Below are 21,861 nucleotides of genomic sequence, written 5' to 3' on the forward strand. Positions count from 1 at the left end.
ATTTTGGGGACTTTATTCTCCATTATTAAATTAGTACAGTTTGAGGTGACTTCTTTAGAGAGAACTCATGAATCAGTATTCTTATGTTTGTTAGGCAGCTGGTAATCTCTTCTCTAGATATTCGTCTTCCCATTGAGAGTTCCTCAGAGAAAACATTATGTTCTTTGATCTGGCTTTGCATGGACTGACAGCCACATTTGTGAGGTCTTTTTGAGAAATAAATATCCTTATTGTCAGCATCTAACTCTACGTGTAACATATGGTAATGCTTTAGAAAAATATCAGTCCTCATGCCCTCAGCTTCCATCTGGCTGCTGACCCAATGGACACAGAAGAGTGGGGTCCATTTCCTTTTACTCCATTTTCACAATTACAAGTTTTCCTAAAAGTATTGGCCATCCTAATCTTGACTGTTGTTGGTTTGATTTGCACTGATCATGTTCTACTCTTTGAATTTCATGATGCTCCATAATCTTGCAGGTTGCCATGTGGGTTACATCCTTAGATATGGGCTTTGGGTTTAGTTAGTGAAAACATGCCTGGTATTTATAACAATGGGCAAACAAAGATAGAATATTGTAAATTGGATTAACAGATGTCATTCCCCTAGGCACATAAAACAAGGAGCCCTTGAATCCTGTGATCAGTCATTAGCACATCCAATTTGGTGCTGATTCAGGTATTCAGACTCAGCTCCCTTGCTCCCACACATTCACTCACTTCCTCACTAGTGTAACCACCAATCACATATTTTCTCATCATTTAATTTCCTATTACATTTCATTAATTGAGTGAAGCAAGCATTTTAAGGATTCATAAAATAATCTGAGCCCAGTGAAAGAAGTATGAACTGATGCCAGTGCTTCTTACGCTTACAATTCCCCTTTAATTTTAGTCCTAGAGTTTGCTTTTTAAAATAGGAAACTCAGTCCTGGTTGTGATTTTGATCGTGCCAGATTGCGTGCATGTCTCTGAGTGACCAACAATATTCTTTCTTTTCTTTGTATCACACCTGAGAGAATTTCCTGTCTTTGTTGATCTTGACCCTCAGGACCTTGTGAGATGATAGTTTTCCAGCTGCTAGTGTGGGGAAAAACCTTCCCTTTCCTCTTTCTCCTAAATCTACTCCTGGAAATATTGTAGACATAAACTCCCAATTTTACAAATTTGTCATTTTTATTTAAAAACATAGAAGCATCTACAATAGAACATATTGTTATACAATAAGTTTGGTAGACATGACTACTATGTAGAACTCAGGTAAGGATTAAATGTCAATATATTTGGAATAAACTCTGTTCTCTGAGCTCTGTTTCTGATATCTGAAATTGTCAGATGAAATGGATTTGGATCTATGGTATTTTTAATTATTCAAAGTCTTTATTGGGCTTTCTGTTATATTGACACTCAGATGCAGATAAGGAGTGATCATCTTGTGAATTTATGGACTTTACAAGGAATATATAATGATATTATTTTGAATTATATCCTGGTATTTTGTACTATGACAATCTTACAAGGTTATTCTTAGGCGCACAAACATCTGAGAACTATGGCTCTATGCTGTATATGTGAATCATAATGTTATTTTGCATTTTAAGACTTAAAAATATAAGCCTGATATCATGTACATATGAAGATTACATGCAAAGGACTTCATTCTAATGGTGTGTTAATGTCGGATCCTATTGTATCTAGGATTAGAATCTGGCTCTTAAACTGGGAGCGGCATCTTATTTCTGAAAAAAGACATGCAGATTTTCCTAAAACCTAGTTATATTTCCAAATCATGAAGAAAAAAATTCACATTGTTAAAGAACAGTTCAGAGAAATGAAAGAAAAGAAATAATTGAAATTAAATAATATTATTAAGCACTAGATGCCCAATGAATGTTTTAAACTTTTTTGCAAGCAATACACAACTAACAGACTAAGCCTAGTGAGAATTTTGCTTTTCCAACAACCTTCCTGAATGCACTGTTGACCTCTTTGTTCCTCAAGCTGTAGACCAGGGGGTTCAGCATGGGGATGATCATCATGTAGAACACAGATGCCATTTTATCTGAGTCCATGGAATGACTAGAATTTGGCTGTAAGTACATGAAGACCATAGTTCCATAGAAGATGGAAACAGCTGTGAGGTGGGACCCACAGGTGGAGAAGGCCTTCTTCTGTCCCTCAGATGAATGCATCTTCAGGATAGCAACCAAAATGAACAGGTAAGAGCTCAAAATGAGCAAAAGTGTGAAAAAAGTATCAAATGCTGCCAATGTGAAAAGCACAATCTCATTTGTGTAGATATTAGAGCAAGAAAGAGCCAAAAGTGGGGGAATGTCACAGAAAAAGTGATTGACCACATTGGAAAGACAGAAGGAGAGATGGAATGTGAAGGCTACATGGACAGAAACCTGCAGAAGTCCACAGGCATAGGAGGCGGTGACCATCAGGACACACACAGTGTTCGTCATGGTGGTGGTGTAGTGCAGGGGCTTACACACGGCTGCATGGCGATCCAAGGCCATCGAGGCCAGCAGGAGACTCTCAACAGTGACAAAGCCTGCAAAGAACATCTGGGCTGCACAAGCATTGTAGGAAATGATCTTATCTCCTGTGAGAAACCCCGCCATGACCTTGGGAGTGACAGCTGAAGAATAAACGCAGTCCACCAGAGACAGGTGACTGAGGAGGAAGTACATGGGAGTGTGGAGACGGGAGTCCAACAGGATCAACAGGATCATGCCCAGGTTCCCCACCAGAGTGATGAGGTAGATGAGGGTGAAGACCATAAATAAGGGGACCTGTAGCTGGAGGGCATCTGTTAACCCCACCAGAATAAATTCAGTCACCTCTGAGATATTTTCCATCAAAGTCAGGTTGGAATGATCATGAGAAGGATGTAACAAGATGAGAAATCAAATCTTTCAAGTTGTGCACCACCATGAGAGCTAAGTGTGGCCAGGGACTCCTGCTCATGTTTAGCTTCCTGATCCTGGAGGAGTCTGTGAAAGAGGTGGACTTAATGCTAGCAACAGGTTGGTTGAGGGAGGTCTTTCTTGTTACGGAAAGTGGTACAGGTAGGTGTGGAAGGTCATTGCTGACTGTGGCTCTCCTGGCAGTCCTTATTTGACAATAGGGCTCATTTCAGCTTTTCTGGTGTCTGGCATTCTTTATCATAACAAAGCACTTTGGAGTCTTCATCATGACTTGGAATATGTTGCAAACGCACTAGTCCAAAATAAACCCAGAAAATTTAATCAGCAGAAAGCCCAGTCTACAAAATATTTGGTTAATCTCTGGTGTGTGATATGAGCAAAACTTTCAAATGGATTTCTATTCTTTGAAAGTTCTATACCCAACATGTTTATAATAAATGAACGTATACAATGACTTGTGGCTCTGCTCTAGGGACACTCCTGTTTTTAACTCTAATTCATGAGGGTCCTAAATTAGAACTTCATTTTGAATGAAGGTCCTTATAGAGTGTTCATAACGTATGGGCACATACTTAGTGGTGATTTGGTGTCATTTGGTGCATACAAATAGTAGAAAAAGTTTTTCAAAATGTTGAAGCAAGCATTTATGGCTTTCCTTTTTACGTCACAATTGTTATTTTTACATATACTGATGTTTTCCATTTCCTGCCATTGGCTACATCTTTGCTTTAGATGTGGGGAGGTAGACTAGGAAGATAGTAGAGTTCCATTTGTTCTGTCCTAGAAACTCAGTGTCCTCTACCAAGCCATCTGGTGTATCTGCTTGTACTGACCTTGGACTACTCAGGTGCCAGCTCACAGTGCTGCTGTGGTTACAGCACGAGAGGTTCTCTCAGCCCAAGAGACACTTTTAAATGTGAAAACTGAGTGCTTTTCATCTCTCCTGGCCTAACAAACTGCCACATTCATATCATGGATGATGCAGCCCTTCTTGCTGAGGAGATCCAAATTGAAAGTAATTTGACCTCCCCGTCGTAGGCTCTTATGTGATAATGAACATGAAAGTTCTTTGAGAACCATGACACCAACATTTTCAAATGCAGCCATTGGAGCCATTATTCAGCTTATCTCAGCTTTTCTTGGCTACTGCAGAATGTTCAGCTAACCATGTTGAATGTCCAAACTTTGACAATCCTAAGGAAAGCAGGCTAACAATATAGATGGTCAAGGAGACCTTTTAGGAGCCACAACCCTTGAAATTGAGAAATTGAGCTATAATCGCTGCACCTGTACTCCTACAGCACTTTCACGATGCAAGAAGATGAGGTGTGTGTTCTCCTCTTCAGTCTAACCATCTTCCCAGCCATTCGTGTAAGGCAAAGCAGTGAGCATGCACATCTGCCTGCTGCAGAGCAGCACTGTGGGAGGAGGGAGCAGGGAACTAGGGGTGAGAAGACCAGCAATAAGAGCCCGTGCTGCTGCTGTATACACTAACTGGGCATTATTTACTTTTCATTTTGTTTTCATTTGTAAAATAAAAGGGTGAGGCTTTCTATGGCCCCTCAGACTTGTAACCAGATATGCTGTCTCTTTTCATAATACTTACTTTTGTGCTGGGAACAGATAAAGGATGGAACAAATCAAGGGGTATCCCAACCATTGTCCCAAGTCCACATCTGAAAACTCATCCTGCAGAAGAGTCTCCTTCCCCACCATGGAGCTCTGTTCTGTGGCAGAGAACGTGGGCTGTGCTCATGAAAATACCAAGCCAGAGATGGCAGCTTTCCACAGGACTCTCAGGGGAAGCAGTGCCATGAGAGTGGAGATCTCAGGAGACTTCGATTCTCACGTTGGCCCCTTAACTTGACCCTGTCTGGAGCTAGCAGAGGGTGGTGTGTGCCTTTTGGCTGAGAGTGCTTGTGAGGACACAAGGGATAGAATCTTAGAGGAACAAGGGCCCAGTCAGTCAATGAGCTGTGCCACAGTCATATTAGGCAATAAAATAAAATCCTTGGTGAAAGTCTCTGATTTGGGTGAGTCCATGACCTCATGCAATCTTTCTCACCTCTGTCTTTCTCAAATTTCCTTAGGATTTCCTTAGAATCTTCCTGGTACACTTTTCTTTCATTTATTCTATTTTTTTAAGCAAAATATTGATTTGTCTTTTCACTGTAGAGGTGGTTCCGGGACATTTTTTGCTCTCTGTTTTTTTGGGGGGAGGGTACAGGGTATCAAACTCATGGGCACGTGACCACTAAGTCACACCCCAGTCATATTTTTTTGTATTTTATTTTAAGACAGGGTCTCTCACTGAGTCGCTTAGCACCTCACTTTTGCTGAGGCTGGATTTTGAACTAGTGTTCTTCTTGCCTCAGTTTCCCAAGCTGCTGGGATTACAGGTGCCACTGGGCCTGGCTTTTTGCTCGTTTTTTAAAACAGTTTTTTGTAAGTATGTAACATTCCCGTCTATGGGATTCAAAGGCATCTCAGCACGTGTGCATAGTATGTAACATCATGTAAATCAGAATAAGTAGCTTGTCTCTCATCTTAAATATGTCTTTTTTTGTTGTTATTTGAGGACCTTGAAAAACTTGCATTTTGATGATTTAAAATATGCAATGCATTATATGCACTAATAATAACTTCACTGTGCGATCCTGTTATGGTGAATAGAAGGAATTATTTTTTTCTTCTATCTAAAATTCAAGGGATGTGTCCATTGTTTTCCTCTCCAGTTTTTCAACCTTTAATCCCACTGATTTGTGCAGAATTATCTCTTTCATCAGCACAGTCAAGTGTCATATTGTGAGTTAGAATTGTGTGGCCATGTGTATTAGCTCAAATTCCATTCCTATCACCTGTGGCACTTTGTGATCTTGGCCAATTAATTAGTGTTGACAAACTTGAGAATATCACTTGGGAAAATATAGTAATAATATTCTTTATCTCTCACAGGAGAGTCATGCAGATGAAATGAGATATGTAGAAAGCTAAGCATGATGTGTAACATGTATGGAGAGATTAAGAAGCTTAAAGTGTTACCACTTTATCACCCTATTAAAACTGACTTTGGAAGTGGAAGAAAAACAGTAGTGCTGAAATACTACATCTACTTCCTATATTTCTCTTGAGTTTTTGAAATTGTCAGAGTCATCAACCTTCGCTTCCAAGTGGACAAGGGAATCACCAGTGTGTGTCATTCCTGAGTTGAGGTGTAGTGAGGTCTGTGCACAGCCCATCTGTTGTCTCTCTTTACACCAGGGCAGCTGAGGAGTCTATGCTCCCAAGAGAGGAGCTCCAGGAGACCAAGTTCCCCTTGGGTTGGTATTTGAGGGAACATGTGTTGAGAGACCAACACTGTTCTAGAGACCCTGTGTTGTGCAGCTAGTAGCAAATTAAGAAATAAATCCTTGTGATGTTCAATCATTGTGTTATTGGCTTTATTTGTTCTTGTATGTGACAGAATCTATTCTATCTAATATCAGATATAATAAACTGTGTATTTTTAAAAAACTTCAGATAAGTTTTTGGGAACTCATCCCCTTATCACACACTCATTGTTTTTTATACAGCCACCTTGTCATGATGTAATGAACAGATTGCAACATTCACCATTTTCAAATGCATATGTAGAGTTGTGTGACTGTTGCACAATAATTCAAGACCATTTTCAACACCTGAAAATGAGACCCTGAACTGATTGAAAGTGATTTCTGTTTGCTTCCATACCTAAGCCCTAGGAAACCACTCACCTAGGTTCTGTTCTATAATAAGAATTGTAATGCATTCTGCTGTCATATATAAATAAAAAAGGATTAGAATTGGACCCCTTATATAAATAAAATCATATGATTGTGGTCATGGTCATTTTTAACTGTTTTTCTTCTTTTAGACTGTTTTCATGATTATCCATTTTGTGCATGTATTTGTACTCTCTTCCCTTTTATTGTTGAATATTAAATTGTAAGTATTTATCATATTTTATTTATTCCATTCATCCGTGGATGAACATTTTTCCTACTATTTACTTCTTAAAATGATACCATTTGTATATAATATTTGTGGGGGCCTGTTTTCATTTCTCTTGGGTACACATTTCAGTGTTAAATTGCTGGGTCATATGGCAACTGGAATGGTTCACATTTTCACTCCAAATCCCAGTGCTGGCAACATAATCCCAAATGTCATGGTGTTTGGAAAGTAGGACTCTGGGGGAGGTTTTTAGGTGATGAGGACTTTTCTCTCATTGATGGATCATCATAGAAAATAAAATTGTACGACTAGTCTTCAGCTTATTTGCCATGTGAATACAGAGTTTGTCCACTAACAGAGCTATGTCCATTTTGCTCACTGCTAAGAAAGGCCAATGATGTATACCACCAAAAATGCTTCACAGACTTAAAGCAACACCCACTAAAATGCTAGTGAAATTCTTCACAGAACTAGGAATAAACTCTTAACATTTATATGGAAAAAAACAAATCTGGAGTAGTCCATATAATTCAAAGCATTAAGAACAACATTGAATGTATCAGTTACTATATTTCAAATTATACTGTTGAGTTCTCACAACAAAATCAGCATAGTACTGGCATAAACAGATATATAGACCAATGGGATTGAGTAGAAGACACAGAAACACACCCACCCAGATCATCATCTGATTCTTGAGAAAGATGCCAATGTTCCTCAAATGAAAATGTGAAATAAAAGGGGAAGAATACTCCCAAATTTATTGTTTAGAAGCAGCATCACCATAATATCCAAACCAGATGAGGACATATTGCAAAAATAATACTACAGATGTGATCCACTGTCTCCTGACTTCTATACATTTTTTTTTACGAAAAATCTGCTGTCAGACTGATGATTACTATTTTGAATATTTTTTTTTGGCATCAAAATATTTTCCTTCTCTGTTTCTTTGTAGGTCCATGTTGGAGTTTCTCAATCTGTTGTACTAGTTTGTTTAATAGTTTTTCAAGTTTTCCATCTCTCTTTTTAAAAGAGTATTTCAAATATTTTAAAAAGTAGTATTTACATGCTAATTCGGAATTCAATTTTGTTTAGGTTAATATTTAACCCATCCATTAAATAATTTCATATTTTTTGAAAATATAAACTTTATCTCCAGGGCTTTCCTGTGCTGTTTATTTATTTTTTGAAAAGCACACACCTAGGAATGATCAATGAGCACTTGTTTTTCTTTCACTTATTTCTTATTCTTGTTTAATGCATGCATTTCCTCTGTGAATGATGAATATTTTAAAAACATTTGTTTTAATTTTTTTGTATTGCATTATGATTTATTTCTCTTGAAACACAATATGTGTCTACTCTTAGATTTGGTTGATTATGTTCATTATGTTTCTGCTACATTCAACATATTCTTTATTGTTTGAAAATGCATCTCAGGTGAACCTATTTTGTTTTGCCTTATTGTATAGGAAATATCTGTCTATAGCTTTTACAGCTTTAATGGCCCCAATTTTTAAAACTCACAGGTCTTGTATTAGTTTTGTCAGTGTATTTTTCCCCCTTAATGAATACCCCAAATTCTTTTATCCCTAGAGACATGAGAAATGGTTATGAAGACACACAAAATGGGGATTTTGGTCATTGGAAGAAATCAATATAGTTTTTCTAATTTTTTCCCCAGGGAATCTATCCTAAATTTGTACACTCCTTTTTTTTTTTGGAAATAATATTGCTATCAAATGCTCGACAATTTGTTTTATTCCCAAAACTCTGTAAATAGCAAGCTCATCTCTCATATACAATTTTTTACATTGTTCTGGACAACAATATTTGCAAACAATATTTGAGCTCCGTTACAAATTTATAAATATATGCTGTATAATTTATATGTGTTTAATGTAGTGGAAGAAGATTTTTCTGCTTACATTATATCACATGTTTTATAGGAAATCACTGATGGAAATTAATTTGTCCCTAATACCAAAATATCACACAGTAAATGAACTGGAATCAGTTAATTTTAAACTCCCCTATCAACAATGTTTAGTCCAATCAAAAGTTTAAAATTATTTGCCTGTTTCCCGGTGACATAAAGAATATCACCAATGTGATTTTTCATGGTAATTTTCTTTTTTTTAATTGGTTGTTCAAAACATTACAAAGCTCTTGACATATCATATTTCATACATTAGATTCAAGTTGGTTATTAACTCCCAATTTTACCCCAAATACAGATTGCAGAATCACATCGGTTACACACATCCAGAATACAACAGTTACTAATAGGGCATTATGTAAAAATGTGGATGTGTAACCGATGTGATTCTTCATGGTAATTTTCATTCCATTTTATTTTAGTATGGCTGATGAGGAAAGTACAGGAAGGTCCTGGGTTCTCAACACATTTCTTGTACATCCCAGAGAAGAATGAGGTGATTCTGTGACTGTGATCAGATAGTTAAACATTTCTTAGCTGATTATCCTAAAGTCAGACAGAGAAATTTATCCTTGTTCTGGTTTCCTCAGAAGTTGGTTGACTTCAAGAATGTGTCCCTAGGTGGATATGTATATAAGAATGTGTCCCTAGGTGGATAGGACCTATCTGCAGGTCCGTGTTGAAAAACTACATAATATGAAGAAGTAGAGAGAAAGAGTGAGGCAGCACTCTTAGTAGAGAATGACAGAGGCATGACATGGTCCGTTCTTCATTTCTTCGCTAAAGGTGAATTAACCGCGCGTTACATTTATTTCTTTATAGAAGGCCAAGATTTGTACTAAATACCTGGTATGATCTATTCACTAAAGGTCACCCAACCCCATGGAGTAGATAGCATTATTATGCACATATTGAAAGCAGAGAAACAGACACAGAGGAATTACACAATTTGAACACAGTGTCTCCTCTTGGGGACTTTGATCTTCATTATTAAATTAATACAGTTTAAAGTGACTTCTATAGAGAGAATTCATGAACCAATATTCTTATGTTTGTAAGGCAGCTGGTGATTCTTTTTCTTGATATTTGTCTTCTCCCTTGAGAATTTCTCAGAGAACATGTTTTGTTCTTTGATCTGACTTTGCATGGGCTGACAGCTGCATTTGTGAGGTCTTCTTGAGGACCTCATTACCTGAGTGATACATGGTAATGCTTTAGAAGGATGCCAGTCCCCGTGTCCTCAGCTACCATCTGGCTCCTAACCCAATGGACACAGAAAAGTGGGGTCCATTTCCTTTCAATCCATTTTCACAATTACAGGTTTTCCTACAAAGATTGGTCATCCTGATCTTAATTGCCATGTTGGTTTGATTCACATGGATCATTTTCTGTGTTTTGAGTTTCATGATGATCCATAAGCCTGCAGGGTGCGATATGGGCTACATTCTTAAATATGAGCTTTCAGTTTGGTTAGTGAAAATATACATATTATTTACATTAATGGGACAAACAAAGAGAGAATACTGTGGGATGGATTTACAGATGTCTTCCCCCTAGGTACATAAATAAAGGAGCCCTTGAATCCTGTGATCAGTTATTACAGATCCTATTTGGTGCTGATTCAGGTATTCATACTCCATTCCCTTACTCCACTCATTCACATATTTCCTCACTATTTTATTCCCTATTACATTTAACTCATTTAATGGAGCAAGCATTGAAGGATTACTATAATAAACTGTGCCCAGTGGAAGATGAGAGGTCTGAAGTATGATCTGATGCCAGTCCTTCTTACACTTACAATTCCCCTTCCATCTTAGTCCCAGAGGTTGCATTTTAAAATAGGAAACTCAGTCTTGACTGTGATTTCGATTGTGCCTGACTGCATGTCTCTGAGTGACCAATGATAGTATTTCATTCCTTTGTAACACACTTGAACAAATTTCTTGTCTTTGTTGATCCTATCCTCAGTACTTTGTGAGAAGACAATATTACAGCTGGTCGTTTGGGGACGAACTTGCCCTAATTTTCTTTCTCCTAATTCTACTCCTGGAAATAATACACACATAAACTCACAGTTTTACATTTTCGTCATTTTTATTAACAAGCATGTAGAATCATCTATGACAGGACATATTGCTATACAATAAATTTATTAGACATGATACTGTCTAGAAGTCAGGTAAGGATTAAATATCAATATATTCAGAATAAATTCTTGTTCTCTGAACTCTGTCTCTGATATCTGAGATTGACAGATGAAATGGGTTTGGTTATAGGGTATTTTTCATTATTCAACTCTTCATTGAAACTTCTGCTATATTGAAGCTCAGGATTCAAGAAGATGCAGATAATGAGTGATCATACTATGGATTTATTAATTTTGCAACAAATATATAAAGGTATTATTTTGAATTATATTCTGGTATTCTGCACTATGACAATCTTTCAATATGATTCTTAGGAGCACGTATGTCTGAGAACTATATACAGATATGAGAATCATGGTGTTATTTTACATTTTAAGAATTGAGAATTGGTATCATGTATATATGAGGATTACCTGCAAAAGACTTCACTCTAATGGTGTGGTGATATGTGGGATCCTACAGTATTTAGGATTAGAATCTGGTTCTTAAAGTGGAAGTGGCATATTATTTCTGAAAAAAGACATGCAAATTTCCCTAACACCTAATTATATTTACAAACCACGAAGAGAAGCATTATCATTGTGAAAGAACTATTCAGAGAAATGAGAAAAAAGGAACAATTGTAATTACATAATATTATTAGGTACTAGATGCCCAATGAATGCTCCACATTGTTTGTAAGAAATATACAATTAACAGACTAAGCCTGGTGAGGACTTTGGTTTTCCAACAGCTTTCCTGAATGCACTGTTGACCTCTTTGTTCCTCAAGCTGTAGACCAGGGGGTTCAGCATGGGATGATCATCATGTAGAACACAGATGCCATTTTATCATGTTCATGAAGTGTCTAGAATTTGGCTGTAAGTACATGAAGATGATGGTTCCACAGAAGATGGAAACAGCTGTGAGGTGGGACCTACAGGTGGAGAAGGCCTTCTTCTGTCCCTCAGACGAATGCATCCTCAGGATAGCAACCAAAATGAACAGGTAAGAGCTCAAGATGACCAAGATAGTGAAAAAAGTATCAAATGCTGCCAATGTGAAAAGCACAATCTCGTTTGTATAGATATTAGAGCAAGAAAGAGCCAGAATTGGGGGAATGTCACAGAAAAAGTGATTGACACATTGGAACGACAGAAGGAGAGATGGAATGTGAAGGCTACGTGGACAGAAGCCTGCAGAAGTCCACAGGTATAGGAGGCGGTGACCATCAGGACACACACAGTGCTCGTCATGGTGGTGGTGTAGCGCAGGGGCTTACACACGGCTGCATGGAGATCCAAGGCCATCGAGGCCAGCAGGAAACTCTCAACAGTGACAAAGGCTGCAGAGAAGACCATCTGGGCTGCCCAAGCATTGTAGGAAATGATCTTATCTCCTGTGAGACACCCCGCCATGACCTTGGGAGTGATAGCTGAAGAATAAACGCAGTCCACCAGAGACAGGTGACTGAGGAGAAAGCACATGGGAGTGTGGAGACGGGAGTCCAACAGGATCAACAGGATCATGCCCAGGTTCCCAACCAGACTGATGAGCTGACTATGGCTGCCATGGTGGCTTGTTTCATGTCTTTTGGACTCATTTCAGCTTTTCTGGTGTCTGGTATTCTTTATTGCAATAAGCCATGTCAGATAGAACACTAATCTCCAGGATATATAAAGGACTCAAAACACTTAACACCACAAAACAAACAACCCAATCAATAAATGGTCTAAGGAGCTGAACAGACACTTCTCAGAAGAAAATATATATTTGATCAACAAATATATGAAAAAATATTCAACATCTCTAGTAATTAGAGAAATGCAAATCAAAATTACTCTAAGATTTCATTTCATGCCAGTCAGAGTGGCAGTTATCAAGAATACAGACAACAATAAATGTTGGTGAGGATGTGGGGGGAAAGGCACACTCATATACTGCTGGTGGGGCTACAAAATGGTGCAACCAATCTGGAAAGCACTATGGAGACTCCTTAGAGAACTTGGAATGGAACTGCCATTTGACCCAGTCTATATCATCATACATAGTAACACAGTCACATCAACTTTATAGCAGCTCAGCTCACAATAGTTAAACTGTGGAAGCAACCTAGATGCCCTTCAATAGATGAATGGATAAGTAAACTGTGGTATATATGCACAATGGAATATTACCAGCATTAAAAGAAAATAAAATTATGATATTTTCAAGTAAATGGATGGAGTTGAAGTATATCATGCTAAGTGAAGTAAGCCAAGCCCCCCAAAACAAAGGCTGAATGTCCTCTCTAATAAGTGGATGTGGATACATAATGGGGGAGGCATGGGAAAAATTGAGGAACTTTGATTGGGCAAAGGAAAGGGAAGGATGGGGAAAGGTCATGGGGGCAGGAAAGACAGTGGAATGAGATAGACATCATTACCCTAGGTACATGTATGACTGCACATATGGTGCGACGCTGCATCATTGTGCTGCTATTGTGTAAAATGAATCAAAATGCATTCTGCTATCATATATATGTAATTAAAATAAACAAATTGATTAATAAAAAAGAAATAAAGGAGTAAAAAATGTTGTGATATGACAGTAAGTAAAGCTGTATGGTGCTGGCATAAAAACAGACACATAGAACAATAAAATAGAATAGAGATCCCAGAAATAAAACCATATGAGGGTGCCAAGAATGGACAACAGGTAAGAGACAGTCTCTTCCACAAATTCTGCTGGCAAAACTGGATATTCACATGTGAAATAACAAATTGGATTGTAATTTACATTGTAGAGAAAAATCAACACAAATCAACATAAAAACAGATTGAAGATTAAACATAGACTTAACACAAATGAAATAGCACCTTACACCTATTGGTAGTTATTATAATTAACAATAATAACAAACCAACTAAAGAAAATTAGTATTAGTAAGTGATGGGGAAATCCCTGAACTCTTGAGCCCTCTAAGTGGGAATGAAAGTTGTAGCTACTATGTAAAACAATATGAAGATTCTAATTATCAGAAACAAAATTATCATTTGATCCAGCAATCCTCCTTTGGGGTGTATAACCAAACGAATTGAAATCAGGATCTCAAAGAAATATTCAGATCCTCCTGTCTATTATATACCTATATGCAAAGGTGAAGTTACGGAAATAGCATGAATGTCCATCAACAGTTAGGTGCATAAAGAAAATGTGGCATATACATACAATGGAATACTCTTCAATCATTTTAAAGAGAAAATCCGTATATGTGAGTCTAGATAGGAGTGAGTCTAGAAAGTGTTGTATTTAGTGAAATAATCCAGGGACAGAAGAAAACTATGGTGTGAATCTAGTTATAAAAAGTATTGAAAATAACCAAAATTAAAGAAACAGAGTATAGGACGGTAGTTTTGGGGGGTTGAGGAAGAGGAAAATGAGTTTCTATTTAATGAGTACAAAGCATAAGTTTTTCAAGATGAACAAGTCCTTGAGATTTGCTGTACAATGATGGGCCCAAAGTTAACAATAATGTATTGTGCATTTAAAAATTTGCTAAATTTTAATTTAAATCTCAAGTATTCTTATTATAAGTAAAACAAAAATAGGTTAAAGTGACAGGATAGATTGAAAAACTCCCTATGTTGTATGAGCTCCACAAAGAATAGAGAGAACATGGGGGAAATAAGTGCTCAAATAGAAATTAGGTGAGAATTTATCAAATAAAGAACTGGCTCAGTTCTCTGTTTGAAGGACCACACAAATTTCTGAGGGAATATATTTAAAAAATTCTCTATTGGATCACATTTTCATAAAAGCAGAAAAACAGGAACAAGGAAAAAATTTTGAGAAGGTGGACAGTGAAAATACAAAATAATAATCATTGGCCTCATATCATTGTTCTTGTCATAAGACATGGAAGTCTGCAGCCAGCACAAAGGCTGTGGGGAAATAAGTGCTAATCCACGTTCCTATATCCTGAGCCACTGCTATTGGAGCATAAGGGGAAAATTAAACCCTTTGAGATATACAAAACTCAAAAGTTAGTTGGCAAGCCACAGGTACAGAAGTACAGTGGAGGTTTTCAGCAGAGGAGAGAGATGCAATTTATCTGATTGGGGAATTTGAAAGAAGAATGAGCATGGATATGTTTTCTTCTTCAACTTTTCTCCTTTGATTTGGTCTTGGTTATCTGAGGCAAGGGTGTCTTTTGTCCCGTATTACTCTAGGTTCCAAGGTTAATGGTAGAGGATCTGCCTGTTTAAAGAAGAGACCCATATAGTCTTGGGATCTGTGTTAGAGTAGGTTCCCCCATATCAGACCCAAATCAGTAATTTGAAATCATGTACTTAGGAGTTAATAGCAGGAAGCGCTCATAAAGCAGAAGACAGGGAGTAACAGGAGGGAAGGACATTGCCATGATTAACCTGGATGGCCAACTTGATTGGACTAAGAGATGCTGAAGATTAAGAGATTTCTGGGTCCCATGATGAAGGGGCGAAGATGTTTTCAGAACTGATTCTCATATGGGGCAGCCAAGTGATAGGAGAGACCCACCCTGAATGTGGGTGGCACACAGTGGGGGCCTGGAGGGAACAAAGGGTGGAAGAAGGAAGATACCGACAGACGCAAACTTGATTCTTCCTGAGTGGGTTCTGGGATTGCTGCTGCCATCCGCCGAGGACATCAGACACGAGCTCCTTCACTCCTTCCACGCAGACTCTGATGAGCTTTTCCCTAGGGAGCTCCCAAGCCTTCAGTGTAGAACTGAGAGACATCATTTGTCCTGCTTCTGAGGCTCCACCTCTGGCACTGAGTAACTACTAGTCCCCCCAGCACTGCAGGTTGCACGTGGCCATTGTGGGATTCCCTGGCTATCCAGCTTCTGACTGGGAAGCCAACCTAATAAATCTCCTTTCTTTGATAATACTATATGCATCCTGTGGATTCTGTTCCTCTAGAGAACCCTGACTAATACAGACACAAATTCAGGATTTCATTAGTGAGCAGATAATAAATGTGAGCAATGGAGGAAAATCATACCTGGAACCGTGGAGCCACGAGAAGACTCTAAAAGACGTGGCTCAGGGTTATACTACCTGAAAGTTGTGGAATCTGGGGTATTCATTGCTCTACTCCTATCTGGTGGCTGCCACTAGGGAAATTAAACATTCTGCAAATGAGCTGGGCAGATTCTTACAGCAAAATTATCCCTCATTCTAAAGATGCAGACTCTTTGTCCTAATAAGCTTTGGCCAGCACAGGGACAATGAGTTCCAAGGGGATACAGATAGAGCAACACTGTCTGCTACTGCAGGGTAATTCAGGGAATAAAAAAGGCTACATGCCTACAGATCCAAACAAAATAGTAAGCTACATTTTTTGGTTTGAAGACTACTTTTTATCTCTGTGACCCTGAGATCATATTTGTCAGTTGATCTCAAGAAAAAAAAAACAGAGATACAATAGATTCATCAGCTAAAAACTTCAGTAGCCATCATTGAGTTATGAGAACTAAATAGAAATGGTGAAAAGAAAATGAATTAAAAATGACAGATTAAAAAAATAAGGTTTTAGAAGTATTTTATGAATATCAATAGCCACAATAATTTTAAATCAGTTAAATTTATTGTTCACATATGTAAGTAACACCTTAAAAAATGGAGGAGTGGGGATGGGGTGGGAAGAAATGATACCAAGTATCAAAAGCATTTCTGTGCTACTAAGCACCTCAAACTACACTTCTGTGCACTGTTCACTTGCTTCTTCACTGGGTAAATGGGGTGGAGAGGAATGATTACCCTCAAAGGGAGTCTGTTCCCTGGAGGGCACTAAGCAGTATGGTTTTCTCCTGATTTCTATATATGGAGCTCTGGAGTCTCTTCATGACTCCATCATGACATAGTCCCATCATGACATTACTTTCAAAGGGACCAGAGTCTGAGCAGAGCCTCCTTGTCACACCTTATTTTGATGGATGGCAGTGTTCCTTCAAATGAAGTGTTTTCAGTGAGTCTGCCAACATAGCTAGTCGAACACCCCAGATAAACTTCACATGGATTCATGTTGAGAGGATCAACACTTAGTAAGGTTTTTTGTTTGTTTGTTTGTTTGGTTTTGATTTTACCAGATATACCCTCATCTCCTCTTTACAGGGACTATTCTGGGAAATATGCAGGAAGGATAATTTTATTATTTCTATTTCACAAATGAGGAAATTGAGCCTGGCCACAGGTCAATAACTCTTCCAATTACACAGAAAAATGTATGGTAGACACAAGACTTAACGCCAGGCATCTTCTCTGTGTTAATGATCTTACCTCCATTTCTTCATGCCCCAGGAAACTTGAGACATTTGAGTAATACTTAGGAAAGAGTTTATCCAAAATTGTTCATACATTCTTTCAAGGTTGAATTTTTGGTACCAGACTCATAATTCAGGATCATCTTTTCCTTCTTTTCAAGGAGCAAGGTAAGCTTCTGTAGTCAAGAAACAACTTAGTGAAAAATGTAATGGATGGATCGACAGTCGGAGAGATTTTTCTGAAGGGAGCAGAGGCGGCACTTGCAGCCGCCGCGGGCGCCGGGCCCCGCCGGCCCCCNGTATTAGAAAAGACACCAAATGAAACATTAAGTGCACAAAAAGTGTCTGCTAAATGAGCACATGTAGAAACTTTACCTGCTTTTACATCTGCTTAAAATTAAGAGGTTTTTATTTTCTGCCAAGAATCAATGTGTAAGTTAGAGGCAAAGCAGGACATGACATTTCTGTCTATGGGTACAATAGGTCATTGGGGGAGTGGGCTTGTTGCTTTGAAGAGGAAGGATGGAGGTTTACCTTGCTCTGTGTGTGTTCAGCTTTGAGGAGGGCGGCAGAAGAAAGTGTGGCCAGTACTGGCCTTTAGAAAAAGACTCTCGGATTCGATTTGGCTTCCTCACGGTGACCAATCTAGGTGTGGAGAACATGAACCATTATAAGAAAACAACACTAGAAATTCACAACACAGAGGTAAATCTGGGTTTCTCTTTATTCCTTTAAAGCTGGGGATAGAACTCTTTCTGTAAAGAAAATTTCTAGAGGTAATAGATAAAGTTCCAGGCAGGTTATATGCTGCTGTTTATCTGGTACAAAATGAGAATATTCAACTCAGAGCCAATATAGTAATATTATTTCAACATAACAGTGGTGTTACAAAAGAGTAAAACTTTCAGGATAAGAAATGTGGATCCTGCAATGCAGCAATTCTACCCTTTCCAAACATTTAATCCTTCCTTTAGATTTGCAGTAGAGAAGCAATTGTGGTAGAAGGGAGCCCTTGGCAGAGTGTTGAGAATCTAACAAAACCCAAGGTAGTCAGGGGCAGATAGAAATTACCTCCTTAACTTTTGCATCATTTTTTCATCTAAGGAGCGGCAGAAACGCCAGGTGACCCACTTCCAGTTTCTGAGCTGGCCAGATTATGGTGTCCCTTCTTCAGCAGCTTCCCTCATTGACTTCTTGAGAGTGGTCAGAAGCCAGCAGAGCCTTGCTGTCAGCAGTATGGGAGCACGCTCCAAAGGACAGTGTCCTGAGCCACCCATTGTGGTACATTGCAGTGCAGGCATTGGCAGGACAGGTAATATACTTAATGCACCTCTTGGTATATCCCGAGGTGTTAGGGGTTGGGAGGAAGAACAAAGCTGTTCAACCACATTTGTGATTGCAATAAAGAACTCATTTGATCCCTTGGTGGTAAATTGCTATGAAAATTGCTCTTTAATATCCTTTTGGTTATCCCTAATGCTAGGTGCTGGCCACAATGTACACTTCATAAACCAAGCCCACTAGGGATTGAAGTTTTATACTTTCCATTGCCATGGTTATCTTCTGACCCTGACGCTTTATCTTCATCACTCTGGGTGTCCAGAGAGCTTAGCTGAGTTGCTGCTTCCTTCCCTTCCTTCCCTTTTTCCAGCTGGGTTCCCACCCTGTTGGATTCTGTAGTCTGGAAGTCAGGTAGTAGCTTTTGCCTTAAGGGAATGTACACAGCAAGAACTCCTGGCCTTTCTAGTTCACAGGTCCCTTTGGGAGAAAGTTATGAAGGATAGATTTGTGTTAGGCCTCTGTGGAGAAGATACAGAGTGTCTGGAAATTGGGTGTGGGAGTACTGTCACTCTGTCCTAGATTGAAGATACATTCCTCTTTGTTACCTACCTTACTTATCCTGTTGACCCCATGTATGTCCTGAGAGACAGGAGGCTTTTGCTTTTCTCTGGCCTTCAGTACTCTGTGACCTCCTTCCTGATTCCTCCGGCCTGAGGATATCTGGCCTCCTGCCAAGAGGCATCTTGCCTTTGATTTCACTCATCCAGTCCTGCCTGGGTTATTTAGTGAAGGGAGGGAGATAAGGGAGGTAAGCCAGACATGACCTTTTGACCTTTTCTTTCTTTCTACAGGTACCTTCTGCTCGCTGGACATCTGCCTGGCACAGCTGGAGGAGCTTGGCACCCTTAATGTATTCCAGACAGTATCACGCATGAGGACCCAGAGGGCCTTCAGCATCCAGACCCCTGAGCAGTACTATTTTTGCTACAAAGCCATCCTGGAGTTTGCAGAGAAGGAGGGAATGGTGCCCTCTGGCCACAGTCTACTGGCCATGGAGGGGCAGTAACTGTCCTACAAGTCTTCTTCCTGCTGGCCAGCCTTCCTTAAACTACCCTGGACACCGCTGAGCCTATAGGTTGCCATCAGTTATGCTGAAGCCATGGATCAACCTCTTTCTCGTGTCTCCTGGCGCACGTTTTGCACGCAAGGCAGCCTTTCCCTTTGGCTAGATAGATGTGGTGAAATTGCCACTAGAAAGGGCCAACAATGTGTTCTTAATTCCTAGCACCTGCTATCGAACTGTGCCTTATTAAAACCAAATTGTGGCTATTGATTTTTGCCAGGGGCCCTGAGGTAAGTGGGGAAGGAAACTCCCTCCCCCTTTCCCAATGCCATTCTTTTTCTGGAGGTCTCCTCTCTTCCACTCCTTCCCTTTGCTAGGATTTGATGGGGAGGTTTGTGCTCAGAGAGCTTGACCAAGTTACATAATCTAGAGATTGTCCCGAGTGCCAAACACGTTTATACATAGGGCGTATATTCCAGTCCTTTCTGTCATTCTGTGTGTGTGCGCCTGTGCATATGTGCACTTATGTGTATGGGTCCATATGTATGTGTGTATATAATATATATTGTATGTGATAATATGGTCATATCCTATAAATACATATATACACAGATACTCTTTGTAGACATTTCTGGGGCTCTGTGTTATGGTTCAGAACTCCTTGCTTCTTAGACCTTGCTGTTTATCCTGGACTATCAGGGGTTGGGGATCATGGCTCCTGTTGTCAGACATCAGAGTGATGGAAGAGGACACACATCTCCTCCCTTCTCCTTCCACAGGCCCTAATCCTTAAATAATGACTTCTTTCCTTTTGGGTTCTGCCTGTTGGAGCCAAGAATACTGGTTTACGGTGACACTGATTTAATTCAGCATGAATTGTCCTTATCTAACAGTTTTGCTGTTTACTTTGACGATTTTGAGAACAGACCTCCACTGTGATTCCAGACCCTGTCTTTTCTTTCACTCCCCCAAGTGGAGGACCGCAGGTAGAAATGAATTCACTTAGCATTCAGAGCCAAAAGCAATCGGTACGAAGCCTACGAGGAAAAAAAAGGGAGCCCAGTGTGTGAGAGAGGAATCTGTGAGAATCCCTTCTTGGGAAAACAAGTTTGGGTCCCTTTTTCTTTTGTTTGAAGGTTCCTTTTCTTATACAACGTGGCCCTATCTACTGAGATGCTCATCTCTCCATGCCTGCTAGCTTGCCAGACCCTAGAGCTCAAACTGGGTGGGTCCTGTGCCAATAAAAAGCTTAACCCCTGGCTGGGTGAGATGGTCCCTTGCAATCAGTCAAATCCTTCCTACCCAACCTGTTCCTGCCTGCTCCTAGCCTACGCAACCTGATGTGCCAGGGATGGAATCAAGAGCCCCCAACATTCTACATTCCCAAGAACACCCTGGAACCTCCAATCCTTCATCCCCCATTACAGAAGATGAGGTTGGCAGCTGATCAAACCTCAATATTTTATACTGTCATAAGCTCTTTGAATGTGTATATTCTTATTTTTTACAATCATTTCATTTTGTATTTAACATCAATGAACTGAGTCAGATTCAGAAAATAATTGTAATGTTCATATTCAATATCTTCAGTGATACAGTTTTGTATTTACATATAAATATACCAACATGATAAAAAAAAATGTAATGGGTGCAGAAGCAATGAATGATTCAGCTACATTTTCTAAGAGTTTTAGAGCTCCGGTATGGTTGTTTGAACTTTTTTCCCTGAATTATTAAAATGATTCTAGAATATAAATACAAAAGTTCTTAAGCCATCAGAGTATACCAGGATATTTATGAGATGGTGTGCTGCTTTCCTGAAAAGAATGAGCAAAATCCTGGGACAGATGATGCTCCGAATGAGTACATGGCAATTCATCCGGTTTCTGTGTTTGGACCTGTCGTTAAAGGGATAGCTCACCAAAACAGAGTGAAATGGCATTTATTCAGACTCTAGAATGCTCATCCTGAAATTACCAAGATCCTTACTCTGTTTTCAATTTAATTTCTTCATAATCTCACCTTTTCATTACTTTCTCATTTAGAAATACTGATAATGCAATGATAAAAGGCACAGATCCCGAGATCCTGAGCAGATCTCATGCTGGATGTAGCACAGGAGGAAGGCACATATTCTTGAATTCTTCATTTTTTTAAACTGAAAATGAGATTGTGTATTTGTATGTGAGTGTGAGTGTGTGTGTGTGTGTGTAGATATACACTGTATATCTACCTCTACTGTATCTTTCCGGGAC

At 39.1% G+C, this 21,861-nt stretch overlaps 2 protein-coding genes and 1 pseudogene across 2 annotated transcripts; 1 reads left to right on the forward strand and 2 right to left on the reverse strand.

Moving 5' to 3' along the window:
- Positions 1-1,922: 1,922 nt before the first annotated feature.
- Positions 1,923-2,867, reverse strand: LOC107159803 (olfactory receptor 5B12-like). The gene has a single exon (XM_015506436.1). The coding sequence runs from the start codon at positions 2,862-2,864 to the stop codon at positions 1,923-1,925; it is 942 nt and encodes a 313-aa protein (XP_015361922.1). The 5' UTR covers positions 2,865-2,867.
- An 8,822-nt stretch (positions 2,868-11,689) lies between these two features.
- Positions 11,690-12,505, reverse strand: LOC125612037 (annotated as a pseudogene).
- A 5,110-nt stretch (positions 12,506-17,615) lies between these two features.
- Positions 17,616-20,643, forward strand: LOC107135851 (tyrosine-protein phosphatase non-receptor type 9-like). Its single transcript, XM_015477976.2, has 3 exons — positions 17,616-17,967; positions 18,367-18,574; positions 19,395-20,643. The coding sequence occupies exons 1-3, from the start codon at positions 17,785-17,787 to the stop codon at positions 19,607-19,609; spliced, it is 606 nt and encodes a 201-aa protein (XP_015333462.1). The 5' UTR covers positions 17,616-17,784; the 3' UTR covers positions 19,610-20,643.
- The last annotated feature ends 1,218 nt before the right edge of the window (positions 20,644-21,861 follow it).

Source organism: Marmota marmota, unplaced genomic scaffold, assembly GCF_001458135.2.
Source record: "Marmota marmota marmota unplaced genomic scaffold, marMar, whole genome shotgun sequence".
Classification (NCBI taxonomy): domain Eukaryota; kingdom Metazoa; phylum Chordata; class Mammalia; order Rodentia; family Sciuridae; genus Marmota; species Marmota marmota.